Below are 20,346 nucleotides of genomic sequence, written 5' to 3' on the forward strand. Positions count from 1 at the left end.
GTTCACGTTTGGCGATTTGTCCTCTTCGTTATGTTTGTTAAGCAAGTTTAGTTTTTATGCCACATTCTGTCAAGCTCGAGTTCTGATGATGAGATCCATAAGGAATCCAGGGAACTCCTCAAATCTTAAAGGCATACATATAGTGATTGTTATGTTTTAATCAACAAATCAAGCATATACATTTAAAAAGTAACATTTGAGGAAGTGTAACTGCTGATGATGACCAGAACGAAACTCTTTAACGACGCATAGCTCGCGTTTGGCGATTTTTCCTTTTCGTTATGTTTGTTAAGCAAGTTAGGTTTTTAAGCCATATTTATGTCAAGCTCAAGTTCTGAACATGGGATCCATGAGAAATCGAGGGAACTCCTCAAATCTTAAAGGCACACGTATATAATTTTCTGTATTTTCATCATAAAATAAAGCATTAACATTAAAAACTGTCGCATTTGATGAACTGGAACTGCTGATGATGATCAGAACAGAACTCTTCAACGACGCATAGTACATGTGTGGTGATTTCGAATTTCGACTTTGACTTGGACTGGGACCCGGACTCGGATCCAGATCCGGCCTCGTACCCGGATCCGGTTCGGACCCGGACCCGGACTCGGACACAGACCCGGACCTTGACCCGGAAAACCACTATGATACCTAAACTAAACAAACTACTATGATTACCTACCATAAAATGTAGGTATAAAGTATGATGAGGCCAAACCCCTCCCGCTCAAACCCCCGTACACCGCACCGCATGCGCCGTTAAGTGGGTTAGGTTAGGTTTGAACTGCTATCCTCACAGAACCGAACAAAAGTGGGTTAGGTTAGGTTAGAACTGCGAGCCTTACAGAAACGAAATGCTACTAGAAAAGTGGGTGGTTTTACCTCCTTTTCTACATAGCGCACCATCTACAATAATCTTTCACCGGGCCGCATAGAAGTCGGTTTTTTTTTCTTAAAAATTATGTGTGTTTAGTTTTAATATATATTTTATGCTAGTTTAAGGTACCTATTTATCTATGGGCCAATAGTGCCTGAAAATAAAGTTTTTCATTTTCATTTCATTTGTTTTCGTTCCTAATTTTAAATCATAGGTAGCTATGGTTGAGCAAATTATGTAAACATATTTTCCATAATGTCAATATCCAGAGAGGTAAATGGGGACTACGTTTGTATGGAGAAGCAGCCGTCTAATTTCCTCTTAAAAGTAAAAAGTTATAGCCTATAACTTGGATTATTACTCCGAGCCTATAACGGAACACTTCAGTCGGTTTTGTGATAAGTAGGTAAATAAAATTCAGTTCACGATGAGTTCACGTGTTTAAACATTTATATTTATACCATGAAGTAATTTATAGGCAATGTGTTGGATTGGACTAGCTGTTTAAAAAACAGACAAGTGCGAGTCGGACTCGCCCACCGAGGTTCCGTACAAATTTAACTTATTTTTCATTACCTATTTTTTATTTTTTACTCAGCAATGTAGGTTAATATTCAAATTTCGTCAAGTGGACGAAAACTAGAGCTGGACGAAAACTAGCACAATGACCCTATCTGCTGGGTCAACTCCTCAGGTGTACAATTCGACAGATTCCCAGGAAGCCGTCGAACCTCACCCTCGGCGCGTGAACGAGCCGAAATGCATCAACAACCTCAGGGGGCTAGCCAAGATGACAAACGTTGATAGAAAACGCCAATAGAAATAGTCGCGTGACTTTTCGTAGCATCTACTGTCATCCCGATACATTTTCAGGGTTCCGTATCTCAAAAGGAAAAAAACCGGCCAAGTGCGAGTCGGACTCGCGCACGGAGGGTTCCGCACCATCAACAAAAAATAGAGCAAAACAAGCAAAAAAACGGTCACCCATCCAAGTACTGACCCCGCCCGACGTTGCTTAACTTCGGTCAAAAATCACGTTTGTTGTATGGGAGCCCCACTTAAATCTTTATTTTATTCTGTTTTTAGTATTTGTTGTTATAGCGGCAACAGAAATACATCATCTGTGAAAATTTCAACTGTCTAGCTATCACGTATAGAACGGTTCGTGAGATACAGCCTGGTGACAGACGGACGGACGGACAGCGGAGTCTTAGTAATAGGGTCCCGTTTTTACCCTTTGGGTACGGAACCCTAAAAACGGAACCCATAGGATCACTCGTGCGTCTGTCTGTACGATCAGCTTTTTAAAGCCATAATACACTACCGCACCGTTCAAGGTCAAGGTCATACTCAGGTCATAGCCATTTAAATTTTCTATGGGACCATAACTTTTCGATAACGATAACATTTTTTAAATTTGCCGCTTTTTTCTACTAGAAATGGCTTGACAGGCTATAGAGTCTGTTCGGAAAGAAAAGAGTCGTGGAATGTATGGGGCCCAATACATTCCACGACTCTTCTCTTTCCGAACAGACTCTAACATCATTTCGTGTTTTTCGCGTATGCCTCATTTCTGAACGATATATTTTATCTAGTTCCGAACGCTACCACAACGTCACGTTGGTCAGATTGTGGTTTGCGGTCAGTTGGTGCAGAGGTCGAGAACAATTTTATAAGTTTCTACCTAAACTTTCGAATTTACTGAAATAATATAATTTCAGTAAATATGAAATAAGTTATTTTACAGTAGATTCCGTCTTACTCCGGCATTGCGGGGAACGAGAAGATAGATCGGTTGGCTGAGGAAACATTTGAAGTGGGTGATCTATGCCATAATGTTCCTTGGTTAACCTTTTCGCCGCCACGTCAAATAATGAAGTAATAAAGTGTCATCAGCGCCATATCAAAAATTGCTCGTATACAAACCTGTAGGCCTACCGCGAACCACGTTCGACGTGTTCACTATCACACTTACGTACGAATTTACATGTGCGACAGAGAGGCAACACGTCGAACTTGGTTCGCGGTAGGCCCTCTGACCAAAACTACGACGTCTACGACTTGATATCAAGTCGTGGCGTGTGGGGCACGAAATGTTCGGACTTCATATCAAGTCAATGGCAGCGAAAGGGTTAACTTATATATGTTCTTTTCAAGGTCAAAAACATGTAATACCTACATGATAATATTTCGATGAAAGACCTCGCACAAGAGACGTATGGTAATGATGGAGCCCAAAGAAGTGTGGGCTGGGTCAATGGGTGGATACAATTTTCGGCGTTAGGTTGCGCTCTGGCCACATTCAGCATATTCTACTGAATAGTTATGCGTTTGTGATGCGAAAGATTGGTTCGCCTTATTGCAATTGATGGACATTAATATAGTTTGTCAAAGGACTGTCTCATTTCAAACATAGACGGAGAGAATCATACTATCTTTGTTTTACACTAGTACTAGCACCCAAAAAAAAGGATGAGTATAGTTTTCCTGTTTCTTACTGACTGACAAATTGGTATGACCAACTATAATTAGTAAATAGAATTGAAAATCTCCTTTTAATTATCGGTTCAGATTCAGATTCAGATTCAGATATTTTATTGATAAAAGGCAATAATTTTACAAGTCAATAATAATGTACTAACAATATAAATCACTATTCTTAAATAATCTTACATTTCAGGTACCTGACTAATTAATTATTATTACACATTTATATTAATGTTGTATATACATTCATTTTTAACAAAAAAAAAAAAAGGATAATAACCAAACGTAAGAAAAGGTTTATTACTACTGGTGACAGCTGACGTCAACGCCAAGTCAAGTCAACGCCGTCATCGGCTTTGAATTTAAACAGTGTTTTTTATTGAAATCGCCTTGAACTAATAGTTCCCATAATACGATAATTTGCCGTTTTTTATTATTTTTAACTTAAAACAGTGAGTCTTAGTGAAATGAAACACCAGTCCAAGTCCATCATGTCTAGATAACCTTTACAATTTGAATATTATTCTAATTGAGTTATTAGTAAGTATTATTCACTTTGTTTTCATTGAAAAAGCTTAGCCTTGTGCATTGAGGCGTGTCTTCCTCGCCAAGGTAATTTTTTTGCTATTTCCGATACGGAACCAACCAATTTCGATGGCTATTGTCATTAAACTGAGATACGATATCACTTACAATTTATCTTATCAGAGAGATTATGTACACAAGTGTTAAATTTGTACCGTGTAATGGACAACACATCACGTACCGCGCAAACGGGTGCCGTGCACACCTGCGGAAAATTCCTCAAATTCATAACTACCACGAACATATGGCTTCGAAAGAGTTAACACTTAGCTTCCACAACTTAATCAAGCGAGGTAGTTTTTTTTTTAATGGATAACACCTAATTACCAAAATAATTTGCCAAATAGTGAAGTGAGCACAGCTGTTCTAAGTTTAAAGTGTTTTTTGTTGTTGTGGCTAAAATCACTTGCAGTGGCGTTTCAGATAATGCAAAGTTAATGCAATAAAATAAAATATTGTGTTTATTTTAATAATGTTGGAAGTGAAATGTTCTATTTGTCTGAAGTGGTTTAAGTGCTTTGCTGATATCAGGAATCAGGAATTTATTATCCGTAACATAGTAATTTGTGCTAATGGCTATGAGGTATGGCAGCATTGTTTTTTTGTCTGTTTAGAAATATAGCTGGGGCCTGTTTCTCAAGAGCTTGTAACTTGTAATACAAGCGGATGTCACTTTTTGACAGCTTTTGTTAGAAAGGGACTTCCACTTGTATTACAACTATTACAAGTTACAAGCTTTTGATAAACAGGGCACTGGTGTCTAAATTTCTTTGCTAGTTTTATATACCTCAAGACTCACTTGAACATGCTGCTGCCATACAATCAAAGATACATTTGAATTATAAAGTACTGAAATAACTAAAGATTGCTCCCAGTAGTACTCATATTATATCCTCTAGCCGCCCATATGTCAAAGCCTTGCCAAGCAAAATGAAATTTTATTTTGTCAACACAAAGTTCAAATTAGAATGGAAGAGGAGACCTTTTTATAGGTCTCTGGGCGGCTAGAGGTTATACAAAAACACTACCCATCGGAATGGGGAATTCCTGGTTATCGCCATGAAAACTCAGTGCATTCAAGTAATATAAGGCCTGATTCGTAACGGATTTGAAAAATTAAAAAATCTGTTTCTGTCAGCTTAGTGGTTTCATTGACAAAAATATATGATTTTATATTAAAAAAACAGTATAAAATTATCATCTCGTGACTATTATGGATATTCTACTTTTTCTCCCACTCCTGCCGCAATTTTTGCCGAATGCCCTCCATCAGCCGTGCGACAGTGTCATTAGCCACTTTCCTGCTCGCTGCGTTCCACTTTCTCAGGAAGTCTTGCTGATTGCTGGCAGTCTTACCTGTCTTCCGTAAGATTATTTTGACCAGAGCCCAATACCTTTCGATAGGGCGACACTGTGGAATATTTGGCGGATTCAGTGCTTTAGGCACGATCTGGACATCATGTCGTTTGAGAAAGTTTAGGGTATCCGTTGCATAGTGGGCTGTAGCTAGATCTGGCCAAAATAAGGCCGAGGAATCGTGTTTTTGAATGAATGGTATTAACCGTTTCTTCAAGCATTCATTGATGTAAATGTCTTTATTGATTGTGCCAGTTGTAACATATGCACTGCTGCGATCGCCGCATGGGCAAATTGCCTGCCAAACCAGATACTTGGAGCCAAACTTCTCCATTCTTACGGTAGTTTCCGAATCTGGAAGATTTTCTCCATCAGCTATAACATAAAACTGATTGCCAGGAAGTGTTGAAAAGTCCGCCTTCACATAGGTTTCGTCATCCAAAATCAAATGAAAATTGTCTGTACCCAGAAAATCGTACAGCTTTCGAGACCTGGTTTTGATTGTTAGTTTTTGCTTTTCCGATGTTTTCGGCACTTTTCGCTTCTTTTTAGACTTCATACCAGCCCGTTCCTTGGCACGTCTCACCATTGACTGATTGGTAGAGTTTTTTTTAGCTATATCCCGTTCAGACATACTGCGGTTGTTGCGAATCTTCTTAATGATTTTCCTGTCTAGCCTAGGATCACGAGCACCACCATGTTCTACGGTTCGAGGCTTCTGAGCGGTAGACAAGGTCTCAAAGTATCGGTTTAGAACCGTATCAACGGTATTTCTTGGGATTTTTAATTGTTTTGCGATGAAGTGGTTCGGTCGCTGTGTATTTTCCATCCATTTGGCGACAATCTGATCACGGCGTCCACGTTGATTCATCTTTTTTTAGTTTTTTCAGCTCTTACGTAATGAAATACGATGCCTACATAATTTGGAGACATTAGTAATGTCAATATTAAAAACAAAAGAGGGATATTTGTCTTTAGAGCTATGTGCCAGCATTTTGAATTTTTCAAATCCGTTACGAATCAGGCCTTATATACAGGTGTTTCCTGTAACAGGAGCAATAAATTAAACTGTAGGCTGTACTCATGTTTAGATTTTTATTACACTTTAAAGTTTATTCTAAGACGCAATGTATTGCAAATTTTGTTTTGTTTACAGCATGACAAGCAACATCAAACACACTGATGTCAGCGTACATTGAAGGCAATATTTATTTTGTTTGAAAAAGAGGAAGTCTAACGGATTCATAATTTTTAAAAGTTGCTGTACAAATGTTGGTCAGTTTGAAGAGTCTTTAGTTTAATTTATTGCTCCTGTTACAGGAAGCACCCTGTATATATATAAAGTCCGTTTCTTTAGGTAGTATAAATGTAACCAATGTGTTTTTATATTTTCGGGCACTTGAAACATTTATCAGTTAACCAACCAAATAGAAAAGTGACTGGATTCATTAATCATCACGGCTTAGCCTATTTCATTTAATCGTGTAATGTCGTTTTCATCTACCCTTAAATGGCTAAATATTCTGTTCTTTACTAAGGTCAAGTAATAGCAAATATTAGAAAACTTAATTACTATTGATTATCAAAGTCAAGAGAGATTATTTAATGGAATACCTCTCAAAACCCTCAAAAAAGACATAACATCCCAATTATCCCAATATATACCTATTAGCGCCACTTGCACCTGGGGTTAGCCGGTAAAACCGTTAACCCAGTTTTAACCAGGTTTAACCGGTTAATCCTTAGTGGAATGGCGCAAGTTAGCAAAATAGCATTACTATAGCAGCTTCCTTTAGTTAGATTGTTATGTTGAGCAAGTAATATTCTTCCCCAATAAAATACCTTATTGTTCTTTGTTTACATTTTGTTAAATGCCTCGAGAAATAGACTGAACTAGCTAGATTGTAGTCGATCAAACCTATTAACCCAATTTTCACCCCTTAGGGGTTGAATTTCAAGAAATCCTTTCTTAGTGTAGCTCTACAACATTTTCATATTCGTAAGCGATTCAAAATTACCCGAATACCTTAGGATACTTAATTACTCTAAATACCTACTAGGGCAGCTATACTCTAAGCGCCACTTGCACCATCCCACTAACCCGGGGTTAACCGGTTAAACCGTTAACCCATTGTCAAATTTTACTGGAAACCATGATAACTCCAGGTTTAACCGGTTAACCCCGGGTTAGTGAATGGTGCAAGTGGGCCTAAGTGTGTTCCGCGGAACCCTAGGGTTCCGTGACAGCCCTGCAGGGGTTCCGCAAGAATTTAGAACACTATGCTTTAGTCGCCTCGAAAAATTTTACTATGCCGCCACCGTATTGTAGGGTTCCATCAAGTATTTCGCTTTCCAAAAGGGTTCCGTCAAAAAAAAAGATTGAGAACCGCTGTACTAGGGTAACCACCCTGACAGTTTTTATTGGACAGGAATTGTGGGGTATCCATTGAGGGTTAAGTTTTCTTACGAATAGATGTTCATTTAAATCTGTATTGGCATGGCCACATGTGGTCATGGATTTTTACGCGTATTACGAGTTGCACTTTCATTTACGCTATGATAGCTACATTTTTCAAAACTCTTGAAGAGTTTATAAAATGAATACCAAAAGGTGCGTCTCAAGTTAGAGAATGTGCTGTGAGTGCGTACGCATGTTTGAATGAAATAGAAATAGAAATTATTTATTGTCAGACCACAGGTAAAAATATAGAAGGTATTAATGGTGATAAGTCATTTGCTTCAGATTGCGTGGTAGTTTCGGAGATAAAGGGGAGGGGGGGGGGAGTGGTCGGATAGACAGACAGACGCACAAATGATCCTATAAAGGGGCACACTGATTAACAGTCCGCCGCGCCGGACGGTACCGGCCTGTCAGAACAAAATTTTGACAGTTCCGAACAATTGACAGGCCGATACCGTCCGGCGGACTGTTAATCTGAGCCCCTTTAGGGTTCCGTTTTTTCCTTTTGAGGTACGGAACCCTAAAAATGCCAATAATTCCAGATGAGGAACTATACAGCTACACAAACTACGGCATGGACACCCCGACTCCATCATCAGCCCAGGACTGCCTGCAGATGTTCACCAAGTTCGACTCCAACCCTGGGCCGGATTCCGACTTTGACCTGAGCCTGGCTGTTCCGGAGTCGCTGTCCATTATTGAAACAGATAAGGGTGGGAAAGAAGAGACTGATGCTGTCGGTGAGTGGTTACCACGGTTATAGTTTGTAGCTTTCTAGTAGACCCCGAAGGCTAATCCTATTGTCTATTGTTCAGTAAAACCGCACGTGCTACTTACCTGCAAAAAAGGGTCTTCATTATTCTATTTGGCACCTGAGCGCGGGCTAGTCCAACGCTCAAAAAACCAGTGTAGGTGCGCTCTCCGATAACGTGCCTTTGTTACGCATCTCGATGACACATTTTAGACTGGTTCTGTAGCGTCCGACTCGCCGGCACTCAGTAACCGAAGTACCGATTTTTTATGCAGGTGGTTGTGGCACGTGGCACGAGCGGTTTTTCTTAACAATAGACAATAGGATTAGCCTTCGGGGTCTATTAGAAAGCTACAAACTATACCTAGGTAGCTTTAGAAGTAAGGTCTACTAAATAAAAATAAGTTGCAATGGACGGGCCACAGCATAGCTATAGAATAGGTTTCTGCCAAACATTTCATTTTTTTTTTAAACATACCCTAATCACCATTTAGACGGTTCAAGAACTTGTATACGATAGGGTACAGGGAAGTGTACGTGTTAACCCAAAAAGTCTACTTGTAAATGACATTTCGCACAACGCAACTTCGAAAACTGGTTTTCAGTTGCTACTATATACTACTATCATTATATTCATATTAAGGACGAGGAATGCGCCTGTGACTCCTCTAAATTTAGAGATACTGAGATACAATTCGCTCGCGATTTTGGAGTTAAACCGGTGGCTTTCGTTATTGTCATTGCTATAGTGCTGCAGTATGGAAATAAAACAGTGATATGTACAGTCACCACTAGGGTTTGCAATCCGGATCCGAAATGTATGAAATTATCCGGATCTGGATCCGGATCCGCGGATCTTCCCATACATTTCAGATCCGTCGTGCAAACCCTGGTCACCACTCACCACACGGGATTGTTACGCCAATTAGGGTCCTAGCTAAATTGGTTGTTCCATACTTACGCTATGGAATGTCCAATTTAGCTAGAACCCTAAATGGCGTAACAATCACGGAGCGTGACTGTACGTGATACGATAACTATATTTATTACTCATCCAATCGGATAAGAAACACAGCTAATAAATATTGTAGATAACCGATACAAAATAATTACAAGTGACTTTGTGCATGTCTATTGTCTTAGGAATGTTAAGCCCGTGTAATTACACAGCAGATAATTAGTAAGTAGGTACCAAAATGAATTCGTTTAGGTACCTACTTACTAATTATCGCCTGTAGGCCTAGCACATGATTGGCGCGACAGTATCTCGCGACGAGATAGACTGCCCGTCTTTTTCTATGTTAATTAAAGAGGGACGGGTAGTTATCTCGCCGCGAGATACTGTCGCGCCAATCATGTGCTAGCCCGCCTGATAGACTTTAAAGTTTGTTATTTTTTGTATTTATAGGAAATAAAATTTTGAAACCTGTTTTTTTATCACTTGCTCGTAAAAGGTGTTATTATAGTAGGCGATGCGGTCCGTAAATCCTAAATTTTCACGTAAGGGCTGTAATTTACCTTACCTACGTATGAAAATTCGGCAGAAGTTTTGCGAAGTCACGAAGTGTGATGAATCTGTGTGCCACGGGCGGTACAGGAATTACGAATTCGTGTTGATTAAGTCCTCGCCTTGCCCTTAGGTTTCGGGCTTCAATTCACACTAGTTCGTAAGTTCTCCAATTAATGTACTATTACAACCTTGTTTCAGCCACACAATCCAACTCCGTGCCATACAAAACCGTCCATGACCCACCGATCAAGTTCAACTCGGTGCACAGGAAAGTGTTCATTCCCGGCGTGGAAATAAAGGTCAGAATAGAAGAGAACGAACGCAGCGTGACTACACATCTACTTAACCCTAATTTGTGAGTATTTTCGCTCATTCGTTTTTATGTACGTGTGGACGCTAAACGAGATTGACGCCAATTGTTTTCTGATCAAATTGACAATTCCATCATCCCGTCTATACGTGTCTTAATAGATATAGGCTAGGAATAAAGGATATTCTTTCTCCACAGATACACAATAAACCTCCAACACGGCGACTTCACATGGACGGTCCGCAAGCGCTACAAGCACATACTGTACCTGCACCAGCAGCTGACGCTGTACCGCGCGTCGCTCGACATCCCCTTCCCCACCAAGACGCACAAGTCGCGCCGCGCCAGCTTCAGGAACACGCTCAACAACGAGGAGCAGGCTGAGAAGGTAACGCTACAAGCACATACTGTACCTGCACCGGCAGCTGACGCTGTACCGCGCGTCGCTCGACATCCCCTTCCCCACCAAGACGCACAAGTCGCGCCGCGCCAGCTTCAGGAACACGCTCAACAACGAGGAGCAGGCTGAGAAGGTAACGCTACAAGCACATGCTGTACCTGCACCAGCAGCTGACGCTGTACCACGCGTCGCTCGACATCCCCTTCCCCACCAAGACGCACAAGTCGCGCCGCGCCAGCTTCAGGAACACGCTCCACAACGAGGAGCAGGCTGAGAAGGTAACGCTACAAGCACATGCTGTACCTGCACCAGCAGCTGACGCTGTACCGCGCGTCGCTCGACATCCCCTTCCCCACCAAGACGCACAAGTCGCGCCGCGCCAGCTTCAGGAACACGCTCCACAACGAGGAGCAGAGGAGGAATCTTCATCACTGCTATTATATTGCACACAACTGTATGTCACCCACGCTAACTTCACATGTAACAACCAACATTAGTTTACATAGTGGCAGTAAGTTCATAGGTATATAGTACATTATTGTCGAGGTTCGGAAGTAGCTACTTGCTGGCTGAGGATTCGTTTTAAACGGACGACCTTGGGAGTCCGTTTAATTGAATCCGAAGCCAGCAAGTAGCCTTCCAGCCGAGTCATATATAGTGCTTTTCTCAAAAATGGTGCAAGAAATATACATTATTTACCGGAGCGACGGTCTAATTATCTCAGAAAAAAGGAAAACCATTGAAAATATTTGCTTTGCCGCCTTTAAAAAAAAAGAAGTGTATTTTCTGCTGAAAATACGCCAACCTATTTGAGACACCTAAATAGTCGCGGTACCAACATTATAATAATAAGTGCTGATCATCTGTTTGTCTGTTTAATTGGACCTAAGCCTTCATTTGATATGGCCATTTCAACTTTTAAAAAGTTTGGAACTCGTTAAATAATGGAATTTGTATGCAACGTTGCAGTCCCGAAATCGAGACTGCAATGTATTTAACTTTTTAATTTTTTGACTGACCATAAACTACGCACTTCGTGACCAATTTTTTAACCGGCAACGTCGACTTTGCCGTCCATTTTTGAGAAAAATACTGTATTGTCCAATTGTACCTAAATAAATCGTCTAAATATCTAATCCTACTTTATATTATTTTAAGGTTGCTCTGGAGGCCTTACCACGAAGTCAGTCGAAGAAAACGGCTCGTCCGAAAAAAAGAAAAGGCGCGTTGCCCAGGTACGAACAGTTTTATTTTATTTATAGTTTCGGCTAACAGACGTATGAACAGTTTTATTTTATTTTATTTCATAGTAGCGGCTAACAGACTTATGACCAACCCTATTTTAAGAGATCGCGTCAGCCTATGGATTGATGATTTCATATACTATATCAAGTAGTCCATCCATTGTATCTTTGGATGTAACACTGTTTGTTTCCATAATAAAATAAAATATTATGCATGGCGCTTTACTCCCGACAGTTAAAAGAAGTCTGTTTTTCAGATTTCCAAAGAAGCCAGAGGTGATGGTCACATACGAGGGAATCCAGCTAAGGATGAAGCAACTAGAAGAATATTTATACAGTTTACTCAATATCTCTATTTATAGGAATCACCACGAGACAGTAAGTTATTATAGTTGTTTCTAAAGTAAGGAAGCTAAGAACGAAGAATTTAATACATTGACTCGTCTGTTCCTATCTCTATCGCACGCGCGTAATTATTTTACTGTCCAACCCATGATGCTGGTGGTCAATGGCACTGTGCGAGCGGGATTGCAATATAATTATGCGCGTGCGATAGAGATAGAGACAGGCGAGTCAATGTACGAAATTCTTCGTGCTTAGGGTCTTTACTATATGAAATTATGACTTAGGTCAGAAATGTGAAATATTAGATTGACGAAAATAAAGGTTACATTTATAAATTCCGAACATCACGGTAGATGGGAACTTATCGATGCATCGATTGCATCCTTTCGAAAAACAGTTTTCAATCAATCAAATTTACGTAAAAATCCATATATTTACTAGTAAACAAAAAATCCGGATGCATGATTTTACTTTACACTCAAATCTGAGGAAATACATTAGAAAACTTGTGTTCAAAAATATAATTTACAGTACATATGGTGCTACTTTCCTTTCCTTTCGGAAATGAGCACTTTCCGTGCCTATATCGAAAGTTTAAAGGGCCATATGTACTGTAAAACGTTGTACGATACACGTGCGAATAGGTAATTCGCAACTCTTGTCGATTTAAAACACAGGGAGTGTTTTTGGTCGTGTTTAAATTTACCGCCACTCGTTGCGAATTTCCTACTTTCCGCACTTGTATCATAAATAAAATAACTATATTAGATTGGGAAACCTTAAAGTTCTTTGAGTTACGTATGTTGGTTTTCCCAAGTTATTGTATACTTAACAATCTAATTATCTATCTTCAGGTAAAATTCCTCGAAGTGTCAAACCTGTCGTTCATATCAGAGTTCGGGTGTAAGGGCAAAGAAGGCATGGTGCTAAAACGCACCGGTTCCACCCAACCCGGGCAAGCTGGGTGTAACTGCTTCGGACTACTAGGAGCGGCTGTGTGCGTCAGGTGAGAAAGACAGTCATCTCTCTTTGTCGTTCGTATTGGAGTGAGGACAAGAAGGCATGGTGCTGAAACGTACCGGTTCCACCCAACCCGGGCAAGCTGGGTGTAACTGCTTCGGTCTACTAGGAGCGGCTGTGTGCGTCAGGTGAGAAAGACAGTCATCTCTCTTTGTCGTTCATATTGGAGTGAGGACAAGAAGGCATGGTGCTGCTTCGGACTACTAGGAGCAACTGTGTGCATCAGGTGAGAAAGACAGTCATCTCTCTTTGTCGTTGTGCCTATCGTGTGCGGCGCGTCATTGTGAAGTGAACCTTCTCTGAATGCACGAAGGTTGATATTGGGGCGCGCGCTATGCTTTCAAATGGTTCAATAATGTGTTATTGCAGGTGTAACTACTTCTGCACGGGTCTGGTGTGCGCGAAGTGGCAGGAGCGGTGGTTGTTCGTCAAGGACACGTTCTTCGGCTACCTGCGGCCCAGCGACGGCTCCGTCAAGGCCGTCATGCTGTTGGACCAGGGGTAAGTCAGGTGTGACTACTTCTGCACGGGTCTGGTGTGCGCCAAGTGGCAGGAGCGGTGGTTGTTCGTCAAGGACACGTTCTTCGGCTACCTGCGGCCCAGCGACGGCTCCGTCAAGGCCGTCATGCTGTTGGACCAGGGGTAAGTGAGGTGTGACTACTTCTGCACGGGTCTGGTGTGCGCCAAGTGGCAGGAGCGGTGGTTGTTCGTCAAGGACACGTTCTTCGGCTACCTGCGGCCCAGCGACGGCTCCGTCAAGGCCGTCATGCTGTTGGACCAGGGGTAAGTCAGGTGTGACTACTTCTGCACGGGTCTGGTGTGCGCCAAGTGGCAGGAGCGGTGGTTGTTCGTCAAGGACACGTTCTTCGGCTACCTGCGGCCCAGCGACGGCTCCGTCAAGGCCGTCATGCTGTTGGACCAGGGGTAAGTGAGGTGTGACTACTTCTGCACGGGTCTGGTGTGCGCCAAGTGGCAGGAGCGGTGGTTGTTCGTCAAGGACACGTTCTTCGGCTACCTGCGGCCCAGCGACGGCTCCGTCAAGGCCGTCATGCTGTTGGACCAGGGGTAAGTCAGGTGTGACTACTTCTGCACGGGTCTGGTGTGCGCCAAGTGGCAGGAGCGGTGGTTGTTCGTCAAGGACACGTTCTTCGGCTACCTGCGGCCCAGCGACGGCTCCGTCAAGGCCGTCATGCTGTTGGACCAGGGGTAAGTCAGGTGTGACTACTTCTGCACGGGTCTGGTGTGCGCCAAGTGGCAGGAGCGGTGGTTGTTCGTCAAGGACACGTTCTTCGGCTACCTGCGGCCCAGCGACGGCTCCGTCAAGGCCGTCATGCTGTTGGACCAGGGGTAAGTCAGGTGTGACTACTTCTGCACGGGTCTGGTGTGCGCCAAGTGGCAGGAGCGGTGGTTGTTCGTCAAGGACACGTTCTTCGGCTACCTGCGGCCCAGCGACGGCTCCGTCAAGGCCGTCATGCTGTTGGACCAGGGGTAAGTCAGGTGTGACTACTTCTGCACGGGTCTGGTGTGCGCCAAGTGGCAGGAGCGGTGGTTGTTCGTCAAGGACACGTTCTTCGGCTACCTGCGGCCCAGCGACGGCTCCGTCAAGGCCGTCATGCTGTTGGACCAGGGGTAAGTCAGGTGTGACTACTTCTGCACTGGTCTGGTGTGCAACAAGGCGACACTGTGATTGGTCGAATTTATTTGTTGCCCACAATAATCCATACTAATTTACGGTGGGGAATTAAAAAAAAAGTGAGACTGTGACAAGGACAAACAATAATAGCGCTTTCGCTGCTACTCCTACTGAAAGATACATAAAACTATCCCGTTCTGTCAGTTATCCCCACCACTCATGCCCAATCCAGTTTAATACTTAATACTAGATTCATGCGATAGAGTGATTCTTGAGGAAGATTTGTGTATAATTTGTTAACCCGTGCGAAGCCGGGACGGGTCGCTAGTACACTGTATAGAACCATTTTATGATTGTTATCATTGTTGGATATTTTTCAATGAAATAAATTTTATATTATCTTATTTTTCCTTCTGTCTCTATATATATAATATAGGAATAAAAATATGCTTTAGATAGTTGTCTCTAATAACGATCTGTTATTTTTGTTCCATGCAGCTCATTGAAATGTGAGTATAGTTTCCGGACAAGCCATGTGCTAATATATTTTAACATTCGTCGGTTTAAACTTTCAAGACGGTCTCGTATTATTTCATGGATTTGTTCATAATTATTGAATAACAGTTTTTAACATTTCATACGAGCATTATGTTCGTCGAGCAATAATATCCATGCATACATAATACATAAACTAATACATATTATAGAACGTGTAGAGTTCAGGGTGGTATTTCACCTGTACAATTTCTTTGTTCAATGTCATTGGACAAAGATATTGGACAGATGGAATACCACCCAAATCCCAATACACATATGTATTTGGAACTAACCAAGTCGACTAGTCGATGGGGAACTTGGAGGTTATTAAATTATAAGTTTCTGTCAAATATTACTTTTTAAGAAACTTTACACCAAGGAGTTCAAAATTATGTTAACCTTTTGGACGCCAATGACCGATATATCCGCACCGTAGGTTCAATGCCAAAGACCGATTAATAATCGGTCACAGACCACACAGAGCAACATCGACCTACGTGCATATACATAGTTCAACTTCAGTTTTGACACTTCAATGATGTGGCGTCTGAGTGACCGCTTTTGTGTTTGACACGGCGTGGAAAAGGTTAATGCGCTCAAATTAATATCGGGCCGAGATCATTTTGAACAACTCGCCCGCTTACGGCCACTTGCACCATTCACTAACCCGGGGTTACCCGGTTAAACCTGGCGTTACCATGGTTACCAGTACAATTTGACACTGGGTTAAAGGTTAATTATTTGAAAAGATGTGTCCCGCCGAGTTTGTTGCCAGTCCCATATTGGGATACCATCCAATTGAGGGGGGATTTAAATCTTCTCGGGGCAGAGGTGTAGGGTTGGAGCCGGTGTAGCTTTATTTGACGTTCATAAACTCATTGTCATATGTCCACTTTAACAAACTATCTTTTATCTTTATCTTATCTTTAACCGGTTAACCCCGGGTTAATGGTGCAAGTGGTGCTTGGTGAATTGCTGCTGACTGTAGCTATATTTTACAGCTTCGAAGTATCGAGCGGCATGTACTCCACCGGCCTGAACCATGGTCTGCAGATCCTGAACCAGAGCCGGCAGATGGTCATCAAGTGCTGGACCAAGCGGAAGAGCAAGGAGTGGATGCAGTACCTCAAGGCGGTCGCCAACCAGACTGGTAATTATAACATAACTAGCTTTTGCCTGCGACTTCGTCTGCGTGGAATCAGTAACAGCAGCTAGAGTATAGCTAGTGCCTGGATGAAGTGTAATAGCAATCATTCAATCTGAGCATAAGCTTAATTGCTTACATCAATTATCTGGCAATTCATTAACTCTCTCAATTTCACCCCCCTTTTCACTCTCTTAAGGGATGAGTTCCGACTTAAAAACTATCCTATGTCCTTCCCCGGGACTCAAACTATCTCTATACCAAATTTAAACTAAATCCGTTCAGCGGTTGAAGCGTGATGAGGTAACAAACAGACAGACACACTTTCGCATGGATCTTAGAATTTTACCCTCAATGTTTAACCGCAATTTTGTAGTGTTTATTATACTTATAGTTAAATTTGTGGTCTCTGTAGGCCTGGCACATGATTGGCGCGACAGTATCTCGCGGCGAGATAGACTACCCCTTTCCCCCTTTCTTTTATTTTTTTTTTATTAGCCTATGTGTGTGTCCCACTGCTGGGCAAAGGCCTCCCCTCTCCTGTTCCAATCCTCCCTGTGCTGAGCTTTCTCGGTCTGCCTCTGCCTCGACTACACTGGGGATGCCAGCTAGTGGCTATTTTTGCCCATCTGTCAACATGCATCCGGCAGACATGTCCAGCCCAGTCCCACTTTAGCCTGGCGGTCTTCACCCCAACATCAACGACTCGGGTTTTGGAGCGAAGCTCTGTGTTCCTCGCCCTATCAGACCTTCGGACACCCAGGATACTCTTTTTAACCGACTTCCAAATCTCAAAGAAGGAGGTTATCAATTCGGTTGTATGTTTTTTTTTTTTTTTTTTTTTTTTTTTATGTTTGTTACTCCATATCTCCGTCATTACTGGACCGATTTTGAAAATTCTTTTTTTGATTGTATGTATATGCATACAGATTGGTCCCGTTTTTGTCAAAACCCAGTTCTGATGATGGGATCCATGAGGAATCGAGGGAACTCCTCAAATCTTAAAGGCATACATATAGTGATTTTTGTGTTTTTATCAACAAATCAAGCATATACATTCAGAAACGTGACATTTGATGAAGTGGAACTGCTGATGATGATCAGAACAGAACTCTTCAACGACGCATAGTTCACGTTTGGCGATTTTTTCTTTTCGTTATGTTTGTTAAGCAAGTTAGGTTTTTAAGCCATATTTACGTCAAGCTCAAGTTCTGAACATGGGATCCATGAGAAATCGAGGGAACTCCTCAAATCTTAAAGGCACACGTATAGAATTTTCTGTATTTTCATCATAAAATAAAGCATTAACATTAAAAACTGTCGCATTTGATGGACTGGAACTGCTGATGATGATCAGAACAGAACTCTTCAACGACGCATAGTACATGTTTGGTGATTTCGAATTTCGACTTTGACTTGGACTGGGACCCGGACTCGGATCCAGATCCGGACTCGTACCCGGATCCGGTTCGGACCCGGACCCGGACCTGGACTCGGATTCGGACTCGGACCTGGACTAGACCCGGACTCGGACCCGGACTCGGACACAGACCCGGACCTTGACCCGGAAAACCACTATGATACCTAAACTAAATAAACCACTATGATTACCTACCATAAAATGTAGGTATAAAGTATGATGAGGCCAAACCCCTCCCGCTCAAACCCCCGTACACCGCACCGCATGCGCCGTTAAGTGGGTTAGGTTAGGTTTGAACTGCTATCCTCACAGAACCGAACAAAAGTGGGTTAGGTTAGGTTAGAACTGCGAGCCTTACAGAAACGAAATGCTTCCTTTTCTACATAGCGCACCATCTACAATAATCTTTCACCGGGCCGCATAGAAGTCGGTTTTTTTTTCTTAAAAATTATTTCTATTAAAGATTATTTTTATTTTATTTTTTTATGTTTGTTACTCCATATCTCCGTCATTATTGGACCGATTTTGAAAATTCTTTTTTTGATTGTATGTATATGCATACAGATTGGTCCCGTTTTTGTCAAAACCCAGTTCTGATGATGGGATCCATGAGGAATCGAGGGAACTCCTCAAATCTTAAAGGCATATATATAGTGATTTTTGTGTTTTTATCAACAAATCAAGCATATACAATCAGAAACGTGACATTTGATGAAGTGGAACTGCTGATGATGATCAGAACGGAACTCTTCAACGACGCATAGTTCACGTTTGGCGATTTGTCCTCTTCGTTATGTTTGTTAAGCAAGTTAAGTTTTTAAGCCACATTTTTGTCAAGCTCGAGTTCTGATGATGGGATCCATGAGGAATCGAGGGAACTCCTCAAATCTTAAAGGCGTGCGTATAGAGATTTTTGTATTTTCATCAGAAAATCAAGCATTTTTATTAAAAACTGTCGCATTTGATGAAGTGGAACTGCTGATGATGATCAGAACAGAACTCTTCAACGACCCATAGTTCACGTTTGGCGATTTGTCCTCTTCGTTATGTTTGTTAAGCAAGTTTAGTTTTTATGCCACATTCTGTCAAGCTCGAGTTCTGATGATGAGATCCATAAGGAATCCAGGGAACTCCTCAAATCTTAAAGGCATACATATAGTGATTGTTATGTTTTAATCAACAAATCAAGCATATACATTTAAAAAGTAACATTTGAGGAAGTGTAACTGCTGATGATGACCAGAACGAAACTCTTTAACGACGCATAGCTCGCGTTTGGCGATTTTTCCTTTTCGTTATGTTTGTTAAGCAAGTTAGGTTTTTAAGCCATATTTATGTCAAGCTCAAGTTCTGAACATGGGATCCATGAGAAATCGAGGGAACTCCTCAAATCTTAAAGGCACACGTATATAATTTTCTGTATTTTCATCATAAAATAAAGCATTAACATTAAAAACTGTCGCATTTGATGAACTGGAACTGCTGATGATGATCAGAACAGAACTCTTCAACGACGCATAGTACATGTGTGGTGATTTCGAATTTCGACTTTGACTTGGACTGGGACCCGGACTCGGATCCAGATCCGGCCTCGTACCCGGATCCGGTTCGGACCCGGACCCGGACTCGGACACAGACCCGGACCTTGACCCGGAAAACCACTATGATACCTAAACTAAACAAACTACTATGATTACCTACCATAAAATGTAGGTATAAAGTATGATGAGGCCAAACCCCTCCCGCTCAAACCCCCGTACACCGCACCGCATGCGCCGTTAAGTGGGTTAGGTTAGGTTTGAACTGCTATCCTCACAGAACCGAACAAAAGTGGGTTAGGTTAGGTTAGAACTGCGAGCCTTACAGAAACGAAATGCTACTAGAAAAGTGGGTGGTTTTACCTCCTTTTCTACATAGCGCACCATCTACAAAAATCCCCCTCGAAGTGCTGCCACCTTGCCGTGGTGGGGGGGCTTGCGTGTCTCAATGATCCTCGGGGCTACGCCGGACAGGGCTACCCATACCAGACAGGCCTGGGGTGAGAGACCAGACAAAGAGCGGCACATGACGGTTCTCCCCGCGTCCCTCTGACGGAGCAGAGGGCGCAGGGGAAGTACATAGGGTGGGCGGGCCTGGCCTGAGATGTGTGTGGATCTCACGAGGCCAGGTACCCGCGACGGAGGCACGCACGGTGGTGGTGCGCGTGCACCGTGTTTGAAGGAGCCCTAATATTGGGCAGCGGCCGCCTTTCGAGCGGCGTGGG

General features: G+C 42.2%; 1 protein-coding gene across 1 annotated transcript in view; it reads left to right on the top strand.

Moving 5' to 3' along the window:
* Positions 1–3,856: 3,856 nt before the first annotated feature.
* Positions 3,857–20,346, top strand: part of LOC134662829 (phospholipase D2) — a 38,013-nt gene continuing 21,523 nt past the window's right edge. Inside the window, exons 1-9 of the mRNA XM_063519152.1 lie at positions 3,857–4,245; positions 8,312–8,509; positions 10,229–10,385; positions 10,539–10,728; positions 11,899–11,975; positions 12,242–12,362; positions 13,184–13,335; positions 13,719–13,850; positions 16,521–16,669. Coding sequence (XP_063375222.1) covers positions 4,083–4,245; positions 8,312–8,509; positions 10,229–10,385; positions 10,539–10,728; positions 11,899–11,975; positions 12,242–12,362; positions 13,184–13,335; positions 13,719–13,850; positions 16,521–16,669 — 1,339 coding nt within the window. The 5' untranslated portion in view covers positions 3,857–4,082. The remainder of the gene's footprint in view (positions 4,246–8,311; positions 8,510–10,228; positions 10,386–10,538; positions 10,729–11,898; positions 11,976–12,241; positions 12,363–13,183; positions 13,336–13,718; positions 13,851–16,520; positions 16,670–20,346) is intronic.

Source organism: Cydia amplana, chromosome 3 (assembly GCF_948474715.1).
Source record: "Cydia amplana chromosome 3, ilCydAmpl1.1, whole genome shotgun sequence".
In the NCBI taxonomy this organism is placed as follows: Eukaryota; Metazoa; Arthropoda; class Insecta; order Lepidoptera; family Tortricidae; genus Cydia; species Cydia amplana.